This window comes from Amphiprion ocellaris, chromosome 10 (genome assembly GCF_022539595.1).
Source record: "Amphiprion ocellaris isolate individual 3 ecotype Okinawa chromosome 10, ASM2253959v1, whole genome shotgun sequence".
In the NCBI taxonomy this organism is placed as follows: domain Eukaryota; kingdom Metazoa; phylum Chordata; class Actinopteri; family Pomacentridae; genus Amphiprion; species Amphiprion ocellaris.
The window spans coordinates 5,241,869-5,268,113 of NC_072775.1; the positions used below are offsets into that span (position 1 = coordinate 5,241,869).

The 26,245-nt window shown below is 37.8% G+C and overlaps 1 protein-coding gene across 6 annotated transcripts in view; it reads left to right on the forward strand.

Annotated features, from left to right (window-relative positions):
* astn1 (astrotactin 1) overlaps positions 1 to 26,245 on the forward strand; it is a 435,709-nt gene that overhangs the window by 106,782 nt on the left and 302,682 nt on the right. The window contains exons 5-7 of one of the 6 annotated variants that reach the window (XM_023261620.3): positions 5,138 to 5,287; positions 18,936 to 19,085; positions 20,744 to 20,893. In XM_023261620.3, coding sequence (XP_023117388.1) covers positions 5,138 to 5,287; positions 18,936 to 19,085; positions 20,744 to 20,893 — 450 coding nt within the window. The remainder of the gene's footprint in view (positions 1 to 5,137; positions 5,288 to 18,935; positions 19,086 to 20,743; positions 20,894 to 26,245) is intronic. The other 5 variants (XM_023261621.3, XM_023261622.3, XM_023261623.3 and 2 more) reach the window with 5 other exon arrangements.

A 26,245-nucleotide genomic window follows, 5' to 3' on the forward strand; every position in this document is an offset into this window, starting at 1 on the left:
CAAGAAGTCACTTGTGGTCATAAACTCATAGATGATTTTTTTGTAAACTGTTTTTGCCCTGTGTAGGATTTGTAAATCTTTTTTTCCTTTACTTTCAGTATGTCCTCAGGGAGAACATTTACTATCCAACAGCTATTTTCAGCACAGAGCGCTTCGACAAATTAACTTTATGCTACATAAGGGCAGACGGATGCTAATGCTGCTCTTCTTTTTCATGATGCATTCTTAGGTATTAGCTTGCAGCTCTCTCAGGCAGTATGTTTGGATGCCTGTCAGCCTATTGTGCAGTTTTCTTGCCCCCAAGTGGCCAAAAGTAAACAACTAATGCAGCTTTAACTCTAAAGCTAACAGTGAGTGTTTTTTTCCTTTGCGTGTTAACACGTTTGTAGTTTTAACACATGGATTTCCTGTTTATAGAGCAGATGGCATGAAGTTTCCAATTGTTTAGATTAGTTTGTGCAATGCTAGAAAAGACAGACACAGAAAATCATCACCTGAAGTTCCATTCAGCTCTGAGCAGCGCTTTTGTTACTTCATTATTTAGTTTGGTTCCCTGCACCTTCACTGTTTTGGTCAAGTCCCACTTTATTGTTGACCTTATTTCTAGCCAGACCCAGTAGTGCAGCCATAGTAGTTTAGTGGGATGGCCAGTCTGAGACCAAAACTTTATAGGGTTATTCAAAAAGAAAGAACCGATTTCATTATGCAATATTTTAATAAGGAAAAGCAATAGAAAACTCCAGCCATATCACAAGGATTCTACTCACAATCAGCTTTTATTTCCTGTCTTACAAGTGTTCAATGTGGCCACCACCTGCAGCACAATGGGCAACATCAATGCGATAGGAGAATTCCTCCCAGATGCGTATCAGCATATTTCGATCCACTGAGGTGATCGCTGTTGTTATTCGATGTCATTTGATGACCTTAAACATCAAATAAAAATTGATTGTGAGTAGAATACTTGACTTTGCTGGAATTTTCTATCGCTTTTCGTTATCAAAATACTGTGTAAGGAAATCGGTTCATTCTTTTTGAATAACTCTGTATAATAAGCTTTTTTTTCATCTAATTATCATTTGATTAAAACCTTTGGTAAGTTTGGTAAGTTATGTTTTTCTTAAGAGTCAGTAAAGCTGATAAGATAATTACATGACATAGGTATATGTGGCGCAGTTGTGTTGTAAGTGTCCTTGTTCTGCTCAGAACACCCACATAGCTGAGACATCACATTACGTCCATCCTTTAGTTTCTCTCCTTTGGGTGCAGGTTTTGGGTCAGTCTTGCTTCGTTCAGCGTTTTGTACCACTTGTTTCCAGAGCTCTTCAAAATAGGTTTCATCCCTACAGTCCTTAGGAGTCTGAACAAGAGATTCAAGTAAATCCACAGCTGAACCCAAGACATACACACGTTATCTGATTTAAAAGAAAAACACATTCTTTATCTACATATAAAACAGATGCATTTTCATACTTTCCACTGACAATAATACAACATCTTGGCCCATGTGTGGCCCATTAACAGGCTTTATTACTGGTTGTGTGGGGTCTTCCCTTGACTTCACTTTTGGCCAAAACAGGATGCTGTTGTAAGTGAAGAAAATCTATACTTCCTTAATATGCTATAGCACCGGATGACCAAAAACATGACTCACAATCACTGCTAATGTGTGTCTCTTTGGGTTGTGTAGCTAGGAAACTGTTAGCTAATATGTTTGCAACAACTTCACCTAACTGACATTATTCTGCTGCTGTCAAGTGGCTGAAAATCAGTTATCTCTGGCTTAACTCTTTAAACTACACAGCGTTTACCACAAGAAATTGTTTTACCCAAGTATGAATGATTAAATCTGAGATATGCTGTCATACCAGAATGGTTAAATAATGCACCAGCATAACATTTGTTAATGTGCTTGTAGTGTTCTGTGTTGTTAATGTGCTTGTCGTGTTGTGTGTTGTTAATGTGCTTGTAGTGTTCTGTGTTGTTAATGTGCTTGTCGTGTTGTGTATTGTTAATGTGCTTGTAGTGTTCTGTGTTTGCTGTGTTGGGATAGCGGGTGAGCAAAGCGCTCCTTGTGAGTATGAACCTTTTCTGATCATTTAAAACAATAACTAGGGCAAAAGCTTTTACTTATTTAGAAATGAAACAATTGCTCCTCCTCATCAGTCCTGCACTTTTAATTTAAAACAAGTCATAAAACGGTCACATTTGCTCAGGGTGCAGGACAGTAAAATTACATTAAAACAGCTGGTGTAATTGCAGTGTGAAACAAAGTGAAATAAATTAGATTTCTAATTAAATAACGCATTTAATTATCTCTTACAAGTGAGTAGAAATCGTCAAAATGAATGTAGAGCAAAAGTAGAAGACACAAATGTGATTTTCACAAACATGGAGTCTGTAAATGCTTTGCCAGTGTCAAAACAGGACATAATATAACTATATATAAGGCGTCCAAATGGGCACCCTATTTACTTGATTTTATAGTTATTGTAAAAACTAACTGATAGTACGTTGGATATAAATATCAGAATTGCAGGTATCCTTTCAAAGAGTTTATTCTTAATACTTGAAATTATCCAAAAGCCTGTGTACCTGCCAAGAATTATTTTTCATAATCAGTGGACGTTGCAGTTGAGCAACACTCCTTTGGGAATTTTTGCATGAAGCGGCGCCGTTTTTGATGCAGGTATACCTTCTGAATTTCAATTAACGGAAGATTCACTGCTTGGATTCATCAAGAGATCGTTTATGGTGACAGTGCTCTGACACAGTGTTCCTATAAAATCTAAACAGCCCAACCCCTGAGCTGATGGAAGTGGAGTAATCCTGTGCATTATGCATTTGGGATGGGTAATGCAATGAACTAGAGAAATAGAAAATGCAGGCATCAGGCCCTGCACGGAATACTGAACAATATAAACACCGGAGAGGTCACTCAGAAAATGGCATTTGAATTTGGACTAAAATAACACAGATATTTTTTAGCTGCTATGACCTTTCTTTTTAGAATATTTTAGTAATATGCATATATAAACAAGTTAAAAAATATTGCTAGTATTATCTTGTGGTTGTCACTGATAAAATCTATAGTGCTTCGCTGTAATAATATTATGGAGTATACTTACTAGCATGGGTATTTTGCTGCTGGATCAAATCATTTAAATTTAACAATATAAACACTGACCAACCATAATGTTAACACCACTGACAGAGTGAATAACATTAATCATGTTGTTACAATGGCACCTATCAAGGGGTGAGAACAGTAAGTTTTTGGAATTGGTATGTTAGAAACTGGAATAATAGACAACTGTAAGGATCCAAGTGAATAAAAGGAAGTCTTGTGGGGTTAGAACCTACAAAAACGGCCAAGGAAGGACAACAGGTAAGCTGATGACAAGGTCAAGGGTGCCAAAGGCTCATTGATGCACATTTGGAGCAATGACTGGATCGTGTGGTTCGATCCCACTAATTGCTAAAAGACCCTAACACTAGCTATGATAGTAAGATGTCAGAGCACATAGTGCATCACAGCTTGCTGAATATGGAGCTGTGTAGCTGCAGACCAGTAATAGTGATATTATAATAGTTTATAATATAATAATATATAATAATAATATATTATAATAGTAATATATTTCCTGTTGGCAGTGGTCTATTTCAGCAAAATAATACGCTCTGTGTTGCTGTTCAGGAATGGTTTGAGAAACATGGCATAAACTTCAAGGTTTTGACTTGGCGTCCAAATTCCCCAAAATGTCAATCTGATTGCCTATCTGTAGAACATGATGGAAAAAGAAGTTTGATCTATGGAGGCCCAGCTTGGCAACTTCCAAGACTTGAAGAATCTGCTGCTAACATCTTAGTGCCTGATACCACAGGACACCTTCAGAGATTTGTGAAATCCATATCTCAGTGTACCAGAGCTGTTTTGGTAGTAAAAGAGGGACCTACACAATGCTGGGCACGATGTGGCTGATCAGTACAGATTTAGCTTCTGCCCAATGAAAGCCAAAATTGCTCATGTACTTACTTGCAGTGTGTATAGCTGAAAAAAAAGTTTCCATAGTCTTCAATTCAGATATATGTATTAAATATGTATTTATCATATTTTATTGGTTTTATCATTACATTTATGTGCTCCATAAGTAGTATTTGAGTCACTGATAAATAAACTGACATGAATCTGAGAATATACAACTGCCGCTATGACATCTTTATGTTAATTTGTTAAGGTTATCATAATTCTTAATTATTATTGGCTCCATTCTCTCCTAGGATTGTGCAATCACACTTATTCAGTAATCAAAGAGACAAAAGGCCAAGTGCAGACACTCATAATAGTTTCCATCATGTAGTTTTATGTGCATTTGTGCATTTTGAAGAATTGCGTCAAATAAAATCTGTCTATCTATCTGCCTGTCTATCTATTGCGGCAATTTAAAAAAAAAAAAAAAAAAAAATATATATATATATATATTTATTTATATATATATATATATATATATATATATATATATATATATATATATATATATATATATATATATATATATATTTATATATATATATATATATATATATATATATATATATATATATATATATATATAGGATCATTAATGAAATTTTATAACATACATACATATATACCAGCCTAGACCAAAGTGGAGGACAGGCTGACATTGCCATCACTAAAGTAATCCTGCTAACATGGAGGAAAATGCTTGAGGTGTGACTTACTGACAAAAAAAGAAATCCTATTTTTTGAGGTGAAGTATTCCTGCAAGGATGTCATCCAGAAATCGTGTGCTATGAGACTATGGGTTAAATTGTTTCCTTGGAACATCTTCTCATACTTACAGAAATAGATCATTTCATCCTCCAAGACTTAAATGTGCTCCGTTTATTCGCTTTATAAGTTTTAATTTCATGCCAGCTTTTCTGACTCTTTAATTTTGGCTGTTTGACTTCTCCCCCAGTAAACAACATGCTGGATGTGTTTTCTTAGCATTACTATACTTTGCGCTTGCTGGTTTTAAAGCACCCTACATCCAGCCAAAAGCAGCACATTTTTTTTTTCAAAATGGGTTCCATTTCTCTGCATTTATAATCGTATCCTTCTTGTCCACAGTGAGTGACAACACCAAGTTGGCCCTGATGAATAAGTACAAGGACAACATTATCGCTACGAGTCCCATTGACAGCAACCACCAGCAGAACACACTGCTTCCACACAACACCTCCACCAGCCAACGCAAACGTCTCTCCAGCAACACCCGTGGTGAGTCACTCTCTCCCATAGATTTGACACGAAAAAGAAGAAAGTAGATCACATTTAACGCCGCAGCTCTATTAGTCCTTCCCTACACCAGCAGCAACAAGCAGATCATTTCATACAGTAGATACACTGTTGTATCTTTACATGTATACATCCTGATCAGCTGTGATTTTAAAGGGGTCATTCAAATAATTCTAAACTGTTTTCTTATGGCACCGGTGACATAATGGAGATTACACTGAAATATTTCTCACTATTTATGGAAGGGAGCTACTGTGCATTTTCAAATTTCTGTGAAAAAAATTAAGTATCTTGACATTTTGTTGGAAAAAAAATATGTTTTGAGTTTCTGAGTGGGCATTCCAAATGGCATCTGTTGACTTAAAGCTGGTGTTGCTAGGAAGTGTGTTATCAACTTCATTTTTTCAACGTCAGACTGTACAGCCTGCAGATGCTATTACAAGATGTTTCTTTTCCTTTTTTTTTGTGATTTCACATAACATTGACTGTCATCTCTGATGTAAGTTGTGTTTTGTCCTCACAGCCATTCATCAATAAGCTAGATCATAGCTGTTTTTACACTAAAAGGTCCTGACATGACAATGCTGTTTCACCTGACGCAAGTGGTCAAAAAATGAGTTATTGTGGGTTTAAAGCTGCAGTACGATTAGGATGCAGACTAAGAGTACACTACTAGTCAAAAGTTTGGACACACCTGTGGAGTAGTGAGAGTGCCAAATTACAAAAATAAATCTATAAAAGAAGAAGCAAAAAAAAAAAAAAAAGTGGAAATATAAATATTAATCAATAAAATAAAAAAATCAATAATGTTGCTATGTAAAGAAATATGAATCAAAAAATGAATCAAACAAAAATGCTAACAAAATAGAAATATAAAGAAAAATAAAAATATGTTCTTTTCCTTTGCGTTTATAGCGACATTTAATGTTGCTTTTAAAGCAAAGGAAATATGCGTAGAAATATAGGAATGTCATTGTGTGCAGCTGCAGAAGGAATTCAGATCAAGGAGAAACATATTGACAAGAGAATTTATAAGACTTGCCTAAGTTACAGAACAAAATGAATACGATGGAGGATATGTTCTGTCATAATTACGGGTCGAACGGATTCACAATTGAATGTCTTTTTATTCATGACTTTTGCTGCACTTCTGCTGTAAGAGAGATTTGTATCCGAAACGTAAGAGTTTCTGTTCCCTGAACTCAGGCTCACAGGCTCGTTTGACACTCTCACTACTCCATACACACCTTCTCATTCAGTGTTTTTTATTTCATTATTTTGTACATTGTAGATTAATACTGAAGACATCAAAACTATAAAAGACTACATATGGAATTATGCTGTCAACAAAAAAGTGTTAATCTTCGGTATTAATCTACAATGTAAAAAAATAATACAAATAAATAAAAAGCATTGAATAAGAAGGTGTGTCCAAACTTTTGACTGGTAGTGTATGTGGGTGGGCCTTTAGTTATGAAAAGGAAATAACATAAAATCCTTTTTATGTCACTTGACATGACATCTAAAGGATTTACTGGTGAAATCTAAAGGATTTTGATGTCACTTGAAATGACTAGTATTTTTCTGAAGTAGAGGTGGCTGCAGTTTCAGGACCACATTTCTAGGACCCTTGTTTTTCATGACACTGCCACTTACTGACTTACACGATTGCCAAAGTCTGCCGCTTACATTTTTAAAGGTTTATTCTGCCCAAGATTCTCTTTCTCATGGACTTGAACTTTGTTGCTGAAAGTTGCATGTTTGGAAAATTGTTTTGAAATCAGGTAAAACAAAGATGGAATCGTATGCTACGGCCACTAGATTTCAAACACATTTAAAACATTGGAGAGTGACAAGACACAAGCTTGTCTCTCTGTGGGCACAAAATCTAACTATTTTATCATCCATGAATCAGATTTCATCACAAGTAGTGCTGAATATTCGTCCCTGCTTAAAAACAAAAAATACATTGTCTTAGTAGAAATTTAACCTCACAAATTCACAAAACAAACACTAAAAAGTTAAATTTTAGATAAAAACATGATGTTTTTTTTTTTTTAAACAAGCATTGCAGGTTGACTTTTAGGTGCAAATGGCTGCTGCTCATCTCTAATTGCCACTTGCAGCTTTTATCCATGCAGAGTTCATGATACACCTGAATGTGAATTGTTGAAAAAGTGAAAATTGATATTTTTCTGTAGAAATGTGGCCTGATATGGAGGTGTTATGTGTTCAACTCGTTGCAGCATTGTGATCAATGCCCAGCTGTGCACGTCCTTTATCTCTAAATGTTTATCTGTCTATACCGAACAACAAGTCACAGTGGGTCGCTGAATGCCACCGCAGGTTTAATCGCTGACAACATCATGAATGCCCTTTGAAAAACTCCCAAGGACCCCGGGACATTTTCAACCTGTTGTACAAAAGTTATCAATAACACAGTGAAGAATATAAGGCAATGTTATAAAAAGTTAAATCAAGATACATGAGGCCTTTGCGGGAGGCTGAGGATAAACTTGGTGATATATATCCATATTATCTTGAGAGATGAATACCTTTGAACAAGAAATAACAATGCTTGGTGTGAATGTGATATGAATGTGAAACCTCGACATCTTTTTGTTCGTTGTGGTCTTTTAATGAGCATAAGTGTAGCCGTTTTTCTCCTCATATTCCCATTCATGTCACTCTACATGTGTTTTGTGCTTCATTCATTTGCACTCATGCTGTCATCATCACAAACACCTTGTCTCTTTTCATGTCACCTCTGCCTGCACTAGCTGTGATAGTATAGGAGTTGTGCTGTATGGCAGGAGATTCACGAACACAGGAAATGGAGGGGGAGAGAAAGAGAGAGAGGTTACAGTTGATGAAATGAGAGACATTATCCCATTATGATAAACACGAGAAAAAGAAGGCAGCGACATTTTCAAAATGTCATTTTGGAAATTTTCAGTTGACCTCAGACCATAATTCACTTTCCTCCACACTTGGCTGTGCAGATGCTTTATTCTCTGCCCAATTAAAAACAATTCTGCCGTGCTAGTCGCTTCAGAGAAACTCTAGAAATAAACTTATTTTACAGCAAAAGAAAGAGTGCGTGGTGCACAGTGATTCAGAGGTCTTGTCCAAACTACTAGGAAAAAAATGGAATTATAAAGCTGCACTACACGAACCGAAGTACAAGTTTTTGCATTTTATTACAGGCAGCTCCCATGTATTTGTTCCACCAGTCATTTTCATTCATTCGTGATGATTGGAAACCCAACATGACTCTTGGGATAATTCTTGTTTTGTTTTTAAAATATAGCAAAATTCTTTCATTCTCTCTGTTTGTCTTTGTTTGACCTTGACTGTTTCAGCTCTTTCCTGCAGCCACTATAGCTTTTTCTGAACAGCAACTAGAGCTGGAATCAGAGAAACACAGTTGAGGAAAACAACATCCACGGAAACTCTCTTATCAATAATAGAGGGTGAGAACAAAAAGTGAAAGCCCCCAAACACCCAACAGAAAGCGGCACGCTAGGCACCACTAGCAGATCCAAATGGTGGTGTTGGAGTATTAAAAACTCGGCCCCTGGAAACCCTCTATCATAGTTGCAGTGCACTGCAAACGACAGAGTAATGTTTAGTTTCCCAGCTTGTCGATGAGGCTGCATGACAAAATAATGAAAGAGTCAAAAGGTTCAAAGCCATGTTCAGACTGGCATAAGTGCTGGTCAAAAATACTTCCTAATTCAGTTTTAATATTATTAGGGTCCGAGCACCAAGGATGCGTAGGACCCTATTGAAATGCAAGAGTTTCTTCTTATTCTTTTTTTTTTTTTTTTTTTTTTTTTTTTTTTTTACCAGCTTTTGAATCGCAAATTTGAAGGCCTAAAACTACTCAAAAACACGTGAAAATTTGCACACACATCAGGATGGTGAATTTTTTTTTTTTTTTTTTTTTTTTTTTTTAGGTGAATTGCACACGTGTGTGCCAAAATGGCTCAATATCGCCACCTGGAAAATTTCAAACAGGAACTATGGCCAGTACGTGTCACCTAGAGCAATGAAATTTAGTACACGTATGTAACACACAAAAACGTCTATGGCAACCGTGCCCAAAACCCAACAGTTGGGTTTTGGGCACAGCAGTAAGTTGTTTGAATTTGAATAGTTTGACTTGTGTCACATTTTGGATGATTTGGGGTAATTTCTGGACATTTTCAAAAGCTATAAACTCAAACAGGGTAACTTGTAATGGTAATTTGTCCAGGATGTACACCAGGCATGGGCGATCAAAAGTTATCAAAAATGCTACACAAAAGTCTGAAGGTGTTTAAAATGGCAGCCAGTGGAATTTCAACATTTCTCCATGAAACAGGAAATACTGTATAACTGGCCTGTACACGCTTCAGTCTGCCTCAGACATTACATGTGTGATCAAAACCCTGCCCCGATGACATTCACAGGCCAAAATACAGTCACAGTCATAGCGCCACCTGATGGATGGACAGGAAGTGCTGTCTAAATAGTCTTCTCCAATCTACCTGACACTTTACATGTGTGATCAGAGTCCGGCCTTCACCAGATACATAGGCCGAAATACACTCTCAGTGGGAGTACCACCTGGTAGACATGCTTGGATTCGCTGACCAGCAAGGATGCGAGGACCCATTCAACGCTGCTTTCAGCTTTAATATTATATTGATATTTTAAGACAGCAGTTTTTGGCAACTGCTAAACCTTGAAACTTGTGAATATTAATATAGAGTGGCTAAATTTGCTAAGCGACCACTGAAATGTAATTTAAGCAAACCAGAAGGGTCCTTGCATATTACAAACCAGCTACTGGCAGTGTAGTAAAAAGTGGATTTGACACGTTGAGAAACTAAGCTAGCAAGGTACCTCATTGAGAGAAGTATTTTGATTGGCTTTTCTCATCAGACACACTGGACAGTAATTTAGCGCCTAGCCTGCCAGCTACAGCAGTTTACCAGCTACCCCTGAGAATTACCATGTCATCCAGTTTGAAGCAAGAATTATCATACATGCAAGATGCCTGCCTGGATATTTATGTTTTAATGGTATGTTGACTCAGTCTGAAACATTTGGTTTAGCATTAGAGCTATGCTATTGCCTAATGCAAGGTTCAGACTGTGTCATGTTTTATTTATTTTTTGTTTTGTTTTTGTTTACAGAGTCATATGTTCTTGCTGTGACTTGCTGTAACACATGACCAGTCATAGTTGGTCATCCTTCATAATCTGCATCATGTCATTTGGAAGAAGGTGCCAGAGACCAATTACTGCAAACAAGGCTTGATACTGTGTCGTATGAACCAATGAAACTGGCACCACAAATGGGATTTTGGATGTAAATCGTGGTCTGTAGGGTTAGAGTGCCTTGTACACCCCACATCCACGCAAACTCACTGTTGTTGAAACATAGGCATTTATTAATTTAGCAAAACAAATTGTTTGCCTGCATACAAACATAATTAACAGCAGACAATGTTAAAATAACAGGCTAAACTATTAGAAAGCCATAGAATTCAAATGCTCTCTCATGGAGAACTAAGATATAGTGCTCCCACTTGATAAATTTTATGGTACTCATACTCTGCATTTTCACCAAATAACACTAAAGAGCCACTCTTTTGACATCTAGCGGCAACTTGAAAACATTTCTGTGCCTGCAGGGTGATCTAGGGGCTCTGGGTCTTTGTTGTTTTCCTCAAATAGTCCTTCTCTTTTCTTGGCCTCTTTCACTTTTTTGTGACAGCTTCAGTGAGAGTTCGGACAAGCTCTCGGTCTGCTTTGTTCCCTCTGAGCCAGCCAACCTAGTGACACCGCAGCTCAGACAAACTAAGGGAAACTCTCCTAATTAATTTTGTTACATTTTTATTTATTGCGACTGCAAGAACACAGAACATGCAGGCAGAAAGTAACGACGGGGGGAAAAAATCCCTGTGCATTCATTATAGCTGTTGTATCAGCTTGGTGTATGAAAATAGAAGGACTTGCTTCTGAATTCTCTGAACACACACTCACACATGCACACACCACTTTTGAAATTTCAGTGCTTCCAGGTACAGATTAGTATTCTCCCAACCCAGCTGCATAGGAATGAGGCTGTCTAAGCAGGCAATTAGATCTGCTTCATGCAGTTTTGAGTTGCTGTTGTTGGTGTTTCCAGTCAACTATTTTCATCTTTGTCATAAATATGCACAGACAGAGCTATTGTTGCCCTTGCAGACAACTTCTGTGCATATGTGAGGCGGACTCAGGTAAGGTAATGACTCTTCCCCTTTTTGCTGAAGATGCCCCAGTGCCTCTCTTCACTGCATATGTCAGCACATTTAATGGACTCCAGGGCTACTTCCAAAGCAACTAGAAGTACCAAAGTTGCCAAATGGGAGAAAGCAATGTCAGAGTGAGGGAAGAGAGCCTGGCCCAGGCCTGCAGACCTCCCCCATCAGTAGTTCATGATTATTATCACTGAGTGGGTGCATAATTTATTCCTAATTAGTGGCGGACCATGCAGAATAATTAAGGTAATGTTGTCTAAATTGGTGGACTCTGTTAATGCCACAGTAGAATTATTGTACTTTTCCGTACATAACGAGGCTTGCCATGATTACTGCTATTCATGAAAGAGATAAAAACAGTAGTGTGGGGCTAATAACAGACAGAAACCAAATGCCTTTGATAAAAAGGTAATTATAAACGCTCTCACATGGTGTATTCAAAACTGTCCTGTTTTAGTAAATGGTCTTTCTGAGCTCTTGTCATAGATTCTGCCCCGAAGTGACAGTTTCTCAATACTTGGTGATTTTTAATATCCAAGTTTGCTCCGCTGACATTTTTGTCTTAGTGTTCTTTAGCTCAGTTAATTCCTTGAACTTAGTCTGTTGTTTGTACTTTCATTGATCACAGCCAGTCTAAAGGACACACTCTTATATCATCTGTGTCCCAATTCAGACCTGCCTTTTTGAAGTTTGCCCTGTACTGACGTCTAATTCAAAGGTGAGCCTGTGTCCCAGTCAACAAACTCTGTTTGCCAGTGGTTTTCAGGTTTTGTAAACTCATGTATTGCTATGTTTGCTGGAGCTTGGTCTGCTTTTTACCATTTCGCTGGTCGTATTAGGTCATTTTTTGCTCATGGTATGCTTGGAACCTTTCAGCCTTCCGAGCTGATGAAATCACTGTGTTATTTCCTCTTCTTACAGAGTGTCACATTTGCAGAAGAGCAGTAAGTTTGATACACAAGCTAGATGTCCTTGGCCACATCTTTCCAGGCTTTTGAGGCTCCTTGGTATTGAATTACTCTTGCACATAACATTGTTGTCATATGGCATAGCAACAATACTCAGCACACAGTTCCCTCTCTGGCTCAGAAAGACTAATGTACGGACCATATATTGTATAAGTGCATGTATTCATGCCTTACAGCAAAGTGCAGACTCTCTGAAAGGCCTTATTTCTTATTTTTGTGTGGGTAGTATCAGAATGGATTCTTGATAAATGAATTCTCTGTATCTGTATCATGTCAGTTGTGCTCCTGAAATATGCTCTACATAATGTCACGTAGTTCAGATATTGAAATTCTGCTTCATTTGGATTTGAAGTAAGTGGCTTACGTTTCCATCACGCACTAAAATGATTCAAACCCCACTGTTCAGTGGAGATGTCCACTTCATTATTGAGTTTCTCACCAGATATCAGTGATTTATTTCAGCAGTTATCTGCAGATCTTATTGTCTGCTACAACTAAGACATGTTTTGACAGTGAATGTACAGTGTTCATTTTTGAACATTGCTATTGACACAGCACGTATGGACTTGAATGTCAGATGCTTTTTCCATCACTTTGGTCCAGACTGAATCTTTTTTTTTTTTTTTTTTTTTTGAACAACTGTTGGACAAAGTTTTTTTTACAGGCATTCATGGTCGCCTGAACACCTCTGGCTCTCGGCCAGCAGACTGAGTCACAACAAAATTTAGTACAGATGTTCACGTTCCCAAAACATATTCTGATAACTTTGCCTATTACTTTGATTTTTGAACACAAGATCCTGCAGTAGGTTTCATACAGTTTACCAGTAAATTTAACCCTTAGATGTACTTCCCAGATGTATTGTATGTCATCAGGCCTTCTTAAGCCTAAATTATACTCCCTTGTGGATGCGCACGCATCCAGCTGTGGACACCATGGATGTGTTGTTGTTGTTGTTACTTTCTCATCTGTTTGGACTCCACTGGGAGGACTCCGTTCCATACATGTGCAGTAGTTTGGCATTTATGCTTTCCACACAGGCACACTAGTCTCTTGCAAAGTTGGGCTGATGACAAAATTTACATTACGTACATTGTTCAATCTCTAAATGTGAGATTATTTGCTTTCATCTACTCACTATGAGTGATGCAGTGAGCAGAAGGTCTGCAGTGGATATGGCTTTGGCTCAGTGGCCTCTCCGTATCAGCAACGCACATCTAGCACTTTTCAGCTTCCTTATAATGTTGTTCTAAATATTATATGTGGCGTTTTCTTTCATTTCTATTGGCATCAGAAACAAACAGCCCAAGCTGACCAATCACAGTTCTCAAGTCTCCACCAAAGCCTTGATATGTGATTGCATTTATGATGAGGCATATATTACATTTGGTGCAGCCTGTGAGGTAACTTTCTTGCTTTTTTTACCTTGTCAACATGTCTGTATGGCGATCTTCAGATGTTAGATGACACATTGTGAGCGATATAAGTAATTAAAGCCATGGATGAGCATTTATACCTTGAAACTGCACTGTATAGATTCAGACTTCTGGAGTTTTATCCAAAACAAACCTAAGGAACTAATGCAGCCAGCTTGCAGGGAGAGACTTTTCTGTCATTGTTCTACAAGTTTTAACCTGTGTGCATGAATTGCTCCAATATTACAATTCGTCATTGTGTTGTGTAGTAGTTTAACAGGATTGTTGGTTGGTTTAGCTCGTGAGGTCAAGCCCATTTGGTTTTCTTGCAATCATTATTTCTATTAGTGGTCGTGGTCAAGTAACATTCAGAGCAGAACCACATACTGGCCTGAGAAATTTAGGCAGCAATGTAGCAATAAAAAATTAAACAATTAAAAAATAGAAGTCTTTTCAGAGGAATACAAGTCATTTGAAATTTGACAAATTGAGACTAGTGTAACAAAACATCCCTATTTTGTTTGATTTAATGCTTTGTGTCACATATAATCAAAGTGAGTGCATGCAAGATAGATTTTTGAATAGTGTCTAGTCGTTCGTTAATATTTTGTAGTCATCAGGGCGTATTTTCTGTACGTGAAAGTACCTTCTACTTCATTTGTCTTCACTGCATAGTTTTAGCAGCACATAGAATAATGTTCCAGAGGACTTTGTTCCCTGCCAGCAAACATATCTGGGGGGGGGGGGGGGGGGTGCAGTGAAAATTGCTTTATTATTAAATCAGTCGTGCAAAACTGCTGCTGAAACAACGGTGTCATCAAAACAGGCCTCCTACTTGTGAAGTAAAGCAGCGGCAACATCTGTGCTGTCAGATAGTCATGGCTGCCAATAATATTTACGCAGCGCATTCATATCTTCGGCGCATATTGTTCTAGAACCAACAATACGAAAAGCTGATGAAGCTGCTGTCATAAAAAAGTCCTTCTCAGTTTGTCACATTGACATTGCTGCCAAATGTGTTTTCATTCCCCCATTGTTTCTGAGGGATTGTCTCCAGTTTAATCAAATGCTGCCTCTTGGTTGGGGATTTTTAAAGCTCTTGTCACGGAGAAACGTTAGCATGAATTTTATTTCAATTCACATATATCCCGCTGAGGCAGCAAATCTTGGCTGCTTTGATGGATTTTCCCCCTCACTTTGTGATTCGCAATCCGCTAACACTTGTAAGACAAGCTTCAATACATGCCCTCTAAATACAGCTAATGCCTCAGCGAAAACACAGATGAAATGCATTATGTGCACATTGTATTGTAAGAGCAGTTTGTTTATCAAAGTGTTTGTACCTACTGTACGCATCTCATTTTTTAGATCATACAGTAGCTTTGAACGACAAACCAGTTAGGCTTCATTCATTGGTAACATTTATTACTGAATAGTAGGGGGATTATCCTCTCAAATAGAGATTTGCATTCTCATCTTCTTTTTTTTTTTTTACATTTATCTTTTACCCTTCTTTTTCTGTGGGATGGCAAGACTTGTGTATTGTCATTTACGGGAATAAAAGAAAAGCAAAAATAGCCCACAAAAACAGGAGTCATGTTGGTATTGTCCAGCAAAAGTCCACATCCAATTATGTGTTTATCTGTTCATTTAGTTTGCATGTTTTCCATCTCACATGTTGTCTCACATTCCATCTGTTTTCAATCCAAATGTAACCAAGCAACTAAATATCAAATCACAATTAGTGCCACCTATTTTACACGCAGAACTTTATAAAGATTTCACAGATGGCTCTAAGTATTCTCATTATCATCCGACACAAATCCATCAGGTATGAGATTTATGAAAAAAAACAAAAAAAAAAACACAACACTGATGGTTAGTTGGTTCCACCCTTTTAAATGTGACAGTGTTCATATATTCTCTTCAGAAAGATTTAGAGGATTAATCTCAGCAAGAGAAGGTTGTCCACCAACCGCAAAGTTGGCGGTTCAATCCCATGTCAGAGTATTTGGTATTTGAGTGAGCATTTTGCATGGCTGTTCTGCCACAACTGGTGTGAATGTGTTTGAATAGGTGAAAAGGAAGCTGTGTAAAAGGTGCTGTATTGCTTATAATGCTTATCATTTACAGCACTCCTGTTTGTAGCTGATACCATGTTTGTAGGTATATTAAGGGTCAATATATACTTGCGGAACCTTTTGTAACATAGTAGACAGGTATCATAGTTGACATTTTTACTGTTTTCAGGTCTAAAATCAACATGGCCGCCTATAACCAAACGTCACATGGCATTTTTACAGAAAGATTCTTCTGAAATATTTTATATACAATTGAGTAAAATTGAAATTGAAAGTTATTCATAAAGATATTGTAGTAAACCTGTTGACATGCGATAAATCCACACTTGACTCTCACACTACTTTATATTAAATAACTCAGAAAGCCTTGGAGTCTGGCCAGTCTTTTCTTCAGGAGGAAATGACATCATGTGGAGCAGGTCATGTGATCTGGAATTAACACACTTCCTTGAGAGGTGTTTTTGTAATGGTGAACTTAGTTGAAAGTCATTTCTGAGACAGATACAATTTGTTATTTTTCATATAAAATTTGATATATTGCCAAAAAAAGAAATATCTGTCATGTTTATCTCAACTTATTAAAAAGAACACAATCAAAATAATTCATGAATAAGCTCATTTTATTATGGTTTAGCTAATTAGAAGGTGTTTATTAAATTGTGATGGTTATTTAGTTGACATTTTAGTAATTTCCAGTCATTTTTTAATTAATAAATGATTGTTTCCATAATACATAATTATAGAATATGTAAAGACATGATTACAATTAACATAAAAACCTGATTTTTTTTTACTTTTAATAAAATGTAAGCAAGACATATCCCATGAACTTCAAAAGTCCCTCAATTATATATTGACCCTTAAACTTTATAAAATCTCACCTCTTCAGAAAATTTTCATTGATTAAATATTTACTAAGAGCTGTTAAATAATAATTAAATTAAAATTAAAAATAAGAATAAGAGTAATTAAATACTGAACATTATGTTTGCACTAAAAGTTTGCTCATACTTGTGTGAGATTTGTTTTCAGCAAGGAAAAGACTGTGCTGTTTTGCATTTCTGTGGTGTTTGAAATAGGTGGCAATAAATCAATTTGAAAGTAAAGAATTAAATTTAAATTTATACAAATGCAGTTTAAAGTGCTTTCCAAGTGCCTGACAAAATATAGGATGATGACAGAATAACGCACACCAAAACAATGGAATAATACAAAATATTTGATGGGTAGTTAAAATGAAATGAAAAAATATAGTTTAAAGGCAGTACAATTTTCAAAAAAACAAACAAAAAAATGCTAAAAAGTAAAATTATAAAATATTACCTGAATTAAATGGATCATATTAAAACAGTACAATGTTAATTAAATAAAAATGGAACGTAATTTGTAATAATTATTTAAAAAATAAATAAATAATGGGTTAAAGCATAGAAATGCGTAATATTAAAAACACAATTCATGGGTGAAATATTGGTTCTTCTAATAGTTGTTTATATTCCAAGGCTAAGTCAGTGGCCTGAATTTGGACTCATCAAGTGAATTAAAGTTAAACTTTATATGAAAGGCAGTGCAAATTTACTTTACTGTCACAATATAATTCTTTTAAATCTCGCAATTCTGATTCCTGAAATGTGTTCATATAAATGCTGGTGTGACCGTGTCTGTAGCCGTAGTTTGCTGTTAAAAATCTCTAAAGCTGCTGAAACTGCAGTGTAGCACCATCCTAAATTTCTAAAGAGGAAGTACAATAAATACTCGAGTTTTGTGCTGTTACTCAAAAGTCCACCATTCATTTATTCAGCAGCAAAAGCATTCTGCAGTCAAACATGCAGTGTACAGCACATGGAATGAATTCTCACTCTTTTATTGTGCCTCTGTTAAAATGGAAAAAAGTTTAAAATTTGTTCAAATTCATAGGTCCAACTGGATTCTCCACATTGTCATCTCAGCTCTTTTCAGTGGGAATTTTCACAGTCGACATTTTAACTTTTGTCAGTAAAAGCATAGGTACGTAATACAGGTGACATTAACTGTAGTTCATTTCCATCAAGCTGTCAAAGCATGCACAAAACTGGAACCAGCACAACTAAATTGAATATAGTAGTATTTAGTTTCCTGCTAGGTCAAGCCAATTTGTTAACAAAATGTATTTTAAATATCCACAGGAAAAGGTTTAGGCTATAAGGCAAACTTTGCATGGTTTTATTCCACAACCAGAGAGAGAGACAGAGACAGACAGACAGAGAGAGAGAGAAGTATTCAGCAGCTTATATACAACAACAAAAAGACAAAACAGGCTGTACAATACTATAAAATTAAAAACCATCTCCTAATTTTAAATTCTATAGATAGACTAAATGTATTAAAAGTCAGTATACAAAATATACATATTTTGCGACACAGTGATTTAAGGTGAGGACTGTTTCAGCAGATGACCATGCATTTTAAAAACTTGTCAGCTTTTTGTAGCAATTCTGCACCCAAATCTGCAAGTTTCGTCTCTCAAAAGTGATGTGACGTTTGATCGCTTAATGAAATGACTAAATCTAAACTTGTCAGCAATAAAAAACAATATGCTCAAGAAGAAGAAGAAGAAAAAAAAGAAAACAGATTTTTGTAGCCTTTAATACATGCTGCATTCAGTTTCAGCTTGGCTTCAGTCCCCATTAGCCTACATTTCAATTATTGACGAAGGCAAGTTTTATGCTCTGATCTGGTTCCATGCTGAATCTAGCAGCGGGTTCATTTCAAGTTCTGGGTGCCCTTTCCCTGCCGTCTCTGCGAGGCTAACTCGAGGAAAAAATTCCTCACCATTGGTCCAGAACTTCCCTTTTCTTTTTTCACTGGAGGTGTATTTTTGTGTGAATCCAACAGCGGGTTCAACTTTCTTGAACCCAGACGGGGACTCTGGGACGGAGGCAGACAGCGAGCCTCAGCTGGCCTTTTACACCGACCCAAACCGCAGTCGCCGCCGGAGTCGAGGTATGAGAAATGGTAACGCCAACAGCGCGTGGGGCTCAGGGGGTAAGGAGGACTCATACACCTACAGACAGTTTTATCGCCGTCTGATGGTATTACCATCGCCACGACGCATGACAAGTAAACTTTATGATGCGTATAGCAGATGGATGGTTCTGGTGTTGTGTATGCTCGTGGTTTTGACTCTGAATAAAGAAGAACTGGTGCATATGCTGGATAGGTGTGTGTACAGTGGTTGTGAGCATGTAAAGCTGATCTCAGTGCATCTGCATAAAAAATCTTGTTGATTGAAATCCAACAAGATGACGAGATCAGAGGTTTTCAGCGTAGAATATTTAGATATTAGTTGCATCTTACGACATGACACCATATTTTGAAATAATATTACACGCAAATATTATTTCTGAGGAGGATCCTGTGCAAATATTGTCAAAGTGAAGTGGTGCAGCACGCTTTAACTGTCAGCATGCCATGTCCTTGCAGCTTTGATGTTCAGTAATGGGGTGTTGAAAAGAGACGGTGGAGGAGAAAAAAACAACATACAAATAAAAAGAGACAATGCCCTCAAAATAATAGTCGTTGTCAGAAGGCATTACGAGCCTTTATGATGCCTCCAAGCCAATTATTCCCCCGTCATGTGCACAGGTGTCACAAACACGGCAAGGCCTCCAGAAGCGTAGCCAACACCTTTAATTAGAGCGATGGTTAAGAATAGAATAGAGTGCTTGCAACAGTGCCCTAACTAGACTGTTTAGATCCAGAGGAAAGGATGATTCATGAGACATGACAAAAATATTTCTTCATGTCTGAGGAATGACCAGAGAAGGAGGAGAATATTGATTTCTTTTTTCTTTTTTTTTAACTACATAATAACCAAATGTCTGCTGGAGATAACTTTTGTAACATTCAGAAAAATTCCGAAATATGTACTTTTAAAAAGAAGTCAAAAAGGTGAAATTATGCCCCACATCCAGTCTCAGGGTAAGTTACATGATTAAATAAGCTAGCTTTATACATAATACGATAGGTCAGCTTTCTACTTTGGCTTTTGTTTAAAGGATCGCCTTGGGCAGCTTTTGAATGAGAAAGTTCTGCCAGAGTAATTTAAAAGTGACAATGTAATCTGGAATTCTTCTGCTCGTGAAAAAATAGCCACTTTAAACAAAGCGTGAGTGGTTATATTCAAGGTCACGGTGATTCGTGTGTGTGCGTGTATGCATGGCCCTGTGGGTACGAGGTCACATTTAACACTTTCTGTGTTGCACTCTGGCGTAAAAGAGATAAGGGGAGGCGTTGGAGCAGAGAAGGAGAGCCAAGGAAAAAGGGAAGGTTGAAAAACAACCTCTGAACTGTTTTTATTTAGCACCATGTCTCTCTTTTCCCCACACATCCCTGCGTGGATGTTAATACCCTTCAAAGGTAAAACCTTATTTCTGTGCCACCGAGCCATGCCTAGTCTAAACCTCCCAAAGGCTTGAGGTTTTTGATCCAAAGGTCCTTTTCATGGGCGCTAAGCACATTTTTTGGCTTGTTTGTAAAATGACTCCCTGTGTAGGCAGTGTGTGTTTGTGTGGCTGTGTGCATGCATGTTTATGGTGCGAGGGGTTATGGGGGGAATAAAGGGCGACCACTGCTTCACATATCTCTACCATTTGTTGTTCCTTCCTTCCCCCACTCCCTCCCTGTGCATTTGTTTCCAACAGCAGGTTCCCCACGGAGCCCCATCAATAAGACCACCCTGACTCTGATCAGTGTCATCAGCTGTGTGATCGGCCTGGTTTACTCCTCTCACCTCGCCTGCAGCCTCTCGGTCCGAGTGATTCTCCATGTGCCGGAGCATCTCATCGCCGACGGTAAGACTTCACACCGGCCTCAAATTGTGGACGCAGTTTTTCCAAACACACTCCAGTGGACGCCTCGAAGCCCCAGGGGTCTGATCTGGCATTTTTCTTCCGCTCTCCAGAGAGTTGAGCTCACTATATCTCTCAAACCAAGTGCCTGCACTTTGCAGTCCAGCTGCTGATTTGCTTTGCTCTGTCAAAGACAAAGGTAAATGCCAGGTCGACCACCCCCTCCCTGGGCTTCCCGTGTCACGCCATACAACAGATGTGCCCTCAAAGCATCAGAGCACATTGAGGCTAGGTCCCAGTGACCACCCGCAGCAAACCCTCCATCACTCTTCCCCTTGTACTTTCTGATATGTTGAACTACATCGCTAATGAATTTCAATGTAGCACCTGCAGAAAAAAAAACGCACCATGGGGGCCAAGTGCTGGCTCCTGTTGGCTCATTGGCATTTTTCAGCTGTCACTGGAGTGAGCTGGCAGTCCAGATATATTATAGACTGTGACTGGGCTCACTCATCTATCATCTGGAGGTCTGATTTGATTCGAAGCGCTGCTGCTTTCCGGTGGTATACGCTGGCCTGCTAGGGAGACATTAAAATTCCAGGGAGGCATCCAGGGAGGGAACTTTGAAAGGAGAGATGAAAGATGACGAATTCGCCTGTTGAATTACAAAACTGGGATCGATTTAGAATGTTTCCATAAATGTCTCCACAATCTCATCAGACTTGATTTGATGTCATGGTGAATCAGATGAAAATCTGGATTCTACCACTGGGGAAAGAAGCTATTAATGCCAACAGCTGCGCATGTGTCTGCTTTCAAATACTGTGAAGAAAAGTACAGAAATGTAGAGTCACACCTTTCTCCTTGCCTTTCACATCAGGGAAAGTAATCATCTGGAGATGTTTGCGTGCTTATTCAAGGCAACAACAAATACTGCTGTTCAAGATACACAATAAAGGACAGGACAAACATTTCTTTGTGATTAACTTGCAGAGTCTGAAATAGAAATGTGACCGAGGTTTATCATCTTCGATTGTGTTCGGTGGGAGTAGGTTTAATATTACAATCTGTATCTTGTTTGAGAGATGTAAAAATAACATCTGATAATATTTCCGGGAGCGTCACGGTGGCCTGTGGTTGGGCATAGCATGCTAATACTGTTAGTGACTGGAGATCTCGGGACCTCCGTTGCATGTCATCCTTAATCTGCCAGAACCTGGACAATTCAGACAGACGCATAAAATTTAAAAAACACTCACTTCAAGGGAGGTCGGTTTTTTTTCTTTATTAGTGATTAGGAAGGAGAAATCCATGAAGCTTGTGCAAAGTGACAAACAAGCCAAGAGTTTAGAGATAAATGCTAACACAAGTGTGCAAAAATGCTTAGAGTGCTAACAGTGCTGATGTTTTTTTTGTAGTTTATCCCATTAGCCTGCTAGCATTTGTTAACTAGCACTATAAATGAATCAGATGCTGAGGAAAATACCCCTAATTTGGATTTCAACTATTTTCTGCTGTATTACTTGGCACTCGCCTACGTGCGTTTTTCTTTTTTTGTTTCTTAAACTGGTGAGTTGTGCAGAAGACTGGCGTGTTCATTTCGCTCGTGATCATTATTTAGTTTTTGCCATGATGAAAATGTGTATTAAATTTAGTCATTTATTTTTATTAGTTTTAGTTTTGTTTTAGTCAACAAAAACTTCAAGCTAGTTTTCTTCAGTAGCATTTAGTCTGGTTTTTGCATTTTTAAAGTTTATAACCTGTAAACACTTTGAGGCCACAGCAATCTGCATCTCTGTTTACGGTTACCATGGTTAAAGGTGTTATTTTCATTTGTCACAAAGTTCTTGGAAAAGTGTCAGCGTCCTTGTCCTTCCACTCAACAGTGACAACAGACAAAAGCTGCTCAGAAAATCAAGTTGTCAACACTGTTTCTCGTCTGGATTCAGGCCAATAAACAACAACACAGTTCTCCAACATGAAGACTATTTCTTTCGTGAACATCTGGAAGAAACTTTAGATGTCATTAATTGAAGCGTTTGGGAACAGAGTGGTCTAAGCCACTCTCTGTACTTTTTGAGAAAAATAGGTTCAACGTGTTGTGTTTTTAAGATTGGTCTAACATTCGAAGCGCCACTGTAATGCTGTATTTGGGTTGTGGGTTAGACCACTGAAGTCTAGACCATAAAATATAACAAAATTACATCAAACTCAGTTTGGTTTTTTTGTGGGTTAGACCCCTCTGCTTCTAACCCCCACAACTATGGAACTGACTCATTCTGATACCAACGTAAAAGATGTCCGACTAAGAGCAGTTAACGTTACATTACCCTTTTGAAAAGTTTGACTGCTGTCTGCTATATTTTCATCAATCAGACATCTGTTAGTACGTTTCTAAATGTATACTATATTTGAAGCATTTATGTTTAATATTAAAATCCATTCCATAAGGCAAAAACAGACATATTATGTACTTGTGGTTACCAGACATCAAATACAACATGGACAGTGCATCAATTAAAACTGAAGCACCGCTGGTGTTGTATGTGTGAAAGTTTTTACAGGCAGTTTTATGACTCTCCCTAATTAAGCAAACATGTCCAGCTATTTGCAGTGTGCGTTCTAGTTCTAAAGAAATCATCAAAAGGGATGGCACTCACTGGGGCACACAGAGGCTGCCAAAAAGTCATTAAATATGCTTGAGTTAGCAAATGCCTAGTGCATCCCATGTTTGATAATGGATGTGGGCTGTGGTCAATGAGTGTAGCTGCTAATGTGCAGAGATCACGGCAGATAGCTGTAGTGATCTCTGCAATCAGTAGGATTTCAGAATCTTGTGGGGTTTTTTTTTCCAGGCAGTCACAAACTGAGAAGGAAACATTTCACAAATCACCCCGTTTTCAACTGACTCCCCTTAGTTAACAGCGTTTGAGCTGTAAACCCTGTGAGTCCGCAGCCTGTGAGTGTATTCGGTGTAGCTAATTGATTACACCTTTTAAAGGAAAGTTCTGTGTTGCACCTTTCAACAACAGGGCAATTAAAGCATAAGTAGATGGGTTTGAAATGAAACAGAAACACTAACACATGCATTCCCTTCCTCATTATCCTCCATTACGGAAACAGAATGTTACTGGTGCTCAACACTTTTCTTCGGCTGATCAGATGCTCAAACTTTGAAATTTACATAGGAAACAAACAGCTCCACAGTGCATTAGTGCTGTCAAAATTAGTACTCACTGATGGTTGTATTCTTTCATTTTTACCCTTTTTCTGTACCAAAAGCTGGCTAATGATAATGCCAACAAACACGTAGCTGCGGTAATTTGCCATACATTTATTAGCACAGACAAAGTGTTTATCTGGTGCTGAAATTTAACACAGATTCTCTCATGCTGCTTTATTTATGTAACAATCACCGCTAATAAGACACGTGCGAAGATCAAGGCATAGAATTGCAGTTGGGGTGCAGATTCCTGGGGAGTTTAGGAGAAAACAGCTCTACATATGAAAATACTCACTGTCGGAGGGAGTTTCCACAGTTAGTAAATGGGCTAGAGTGTGTTGTGACGTTGTAGTCATCTAAACAGTATCATAGCTAGAAGAATAAGTTTCCTTGCAGGACTTTAACCAAGTTACTTTCCAGTTAATGTTCGAAGGCCATGTAGCACCATCATTCTAGCAATCGTGTCTCCAAAAATTTCCTTCAGAACATATTCAGAACATTGTTCTCATGCATAAATTTCAATTTCAGCTCTTGTTTGGTTTGGTTTAGGCACCAAAACTACATGGTTAGGTCTAGGAAAATACCTAAGTTTGGGTAAAAAATACAACCCTTTTGCAACATGATTGAAGTTTATCCTCAAATCCTAACTTTTGAGTCATCTAATATATGGCTGTATGGCTAGTGACAAACATATGTTGATTTGAAACACCTTAGTGATACAAAAGTACAGTGTAATTGTGTAGGGCTAATTTTCAGGAGGCAAGGTTCCATCTTATTTGTAGCTAAATTACATACATGCTGATTGTAAACTCATTAGCTCAGCATGAAATACATGAAAATACTGTTTCCCACAGCACCAATCAGAAGGAAATGAAGATTTCCTCAGTGAATCTGTCACCAAACAAATATACACCTACATTCATCAGTCCAAACTACACTATCATGTGCTGTTAATCTACCAAATACTGTGCGGATCACCATTTTTATCCATCATCACATATTTATCCAGACACCATGGATGATGTGCTGTAAATTCAAACCTCTGTTTTCTTCGCTCCTGTTGCATCAGTTTGGCTTCAGTGCAACAAAGCAGTTGCCTCGACTAAATGCCTGTGGTTACCGATAATAACAACCTACATGAATATTAGTCTCACTATTATTTCTTTCAGTTCATTTAAATGTTTCTTACGGTTTGCACATTTTTATCTTTCAGTTTTGTAGCTGCTGTCATCTTGGCTGCACTCCAGCTCCTGTTTTAATGCTACAAAATAATAATAATTACCTGACGCGAATAGTGCCATTGGTGTTGTTTCCACCTTATCAGTCTGTCTGTCAATGTGTGTGTTGGTGTCATCGTGGCAAAATTCCAGAGGTGGTTTGGAGTACTTTTTGTGTTTTATGTCTGTGAGTGAACAGATGTTGTCTGTGTAATACAGTTGTGAAACTTTACAGCTGTGTAGTTGGGATCAGAATGAAAGTCAGGTTTGAAGATGGATGGAGTCCAACCAATGAGTTCTGAGTAGTCTTGTAATAATGCAGGTGAGGGAATGACGCAGTAGTAATGTTGTAGCACTGACTACTGAGCACTCATAGTGGCTGGTGTGATCCCACTGCAAGATAGGCTCTCGTTCTTCTAATAAAACTGGGGAAGGCAGTATTTTTTAGGTGTCACTGGTCCAAAATATGTCCTTAAAGCTTCAGCATATTCCTATTCAAGGAGTCTGAGAGGACTAACCTCTTCTTGACTGCATTTTCATATTGAAAGACTGGATTGACTATAAATAGCAAACCAATGTCGACGCATGATAAGCTTCTCACCTTATTTTACGGTGCTAAAATAACACACAAAATGGTAGAGGTAGGGTTAAGGTCTGGGCTTCATTTTTTTTTGTGACTACGTGGTGTGCAATGACACTCCATGTGTGTTTTTAAAAATATATTTCTGCCAAGTGCAGCTTAAATATCACAGTAGGATCTAGAAAAAAGGCGGCTTCAGGTTTACAATGTTTTTTGTTTTTTTTTCCACGGTCAGGTTTGTTTAATCAGAATTTTTTTTTTCTTAACTATTTCATTTTGAAGGTCCCCTAACAAGGTTTACTTTCCTCCGAAGTGGCTCACTGTTCATTTCAGTT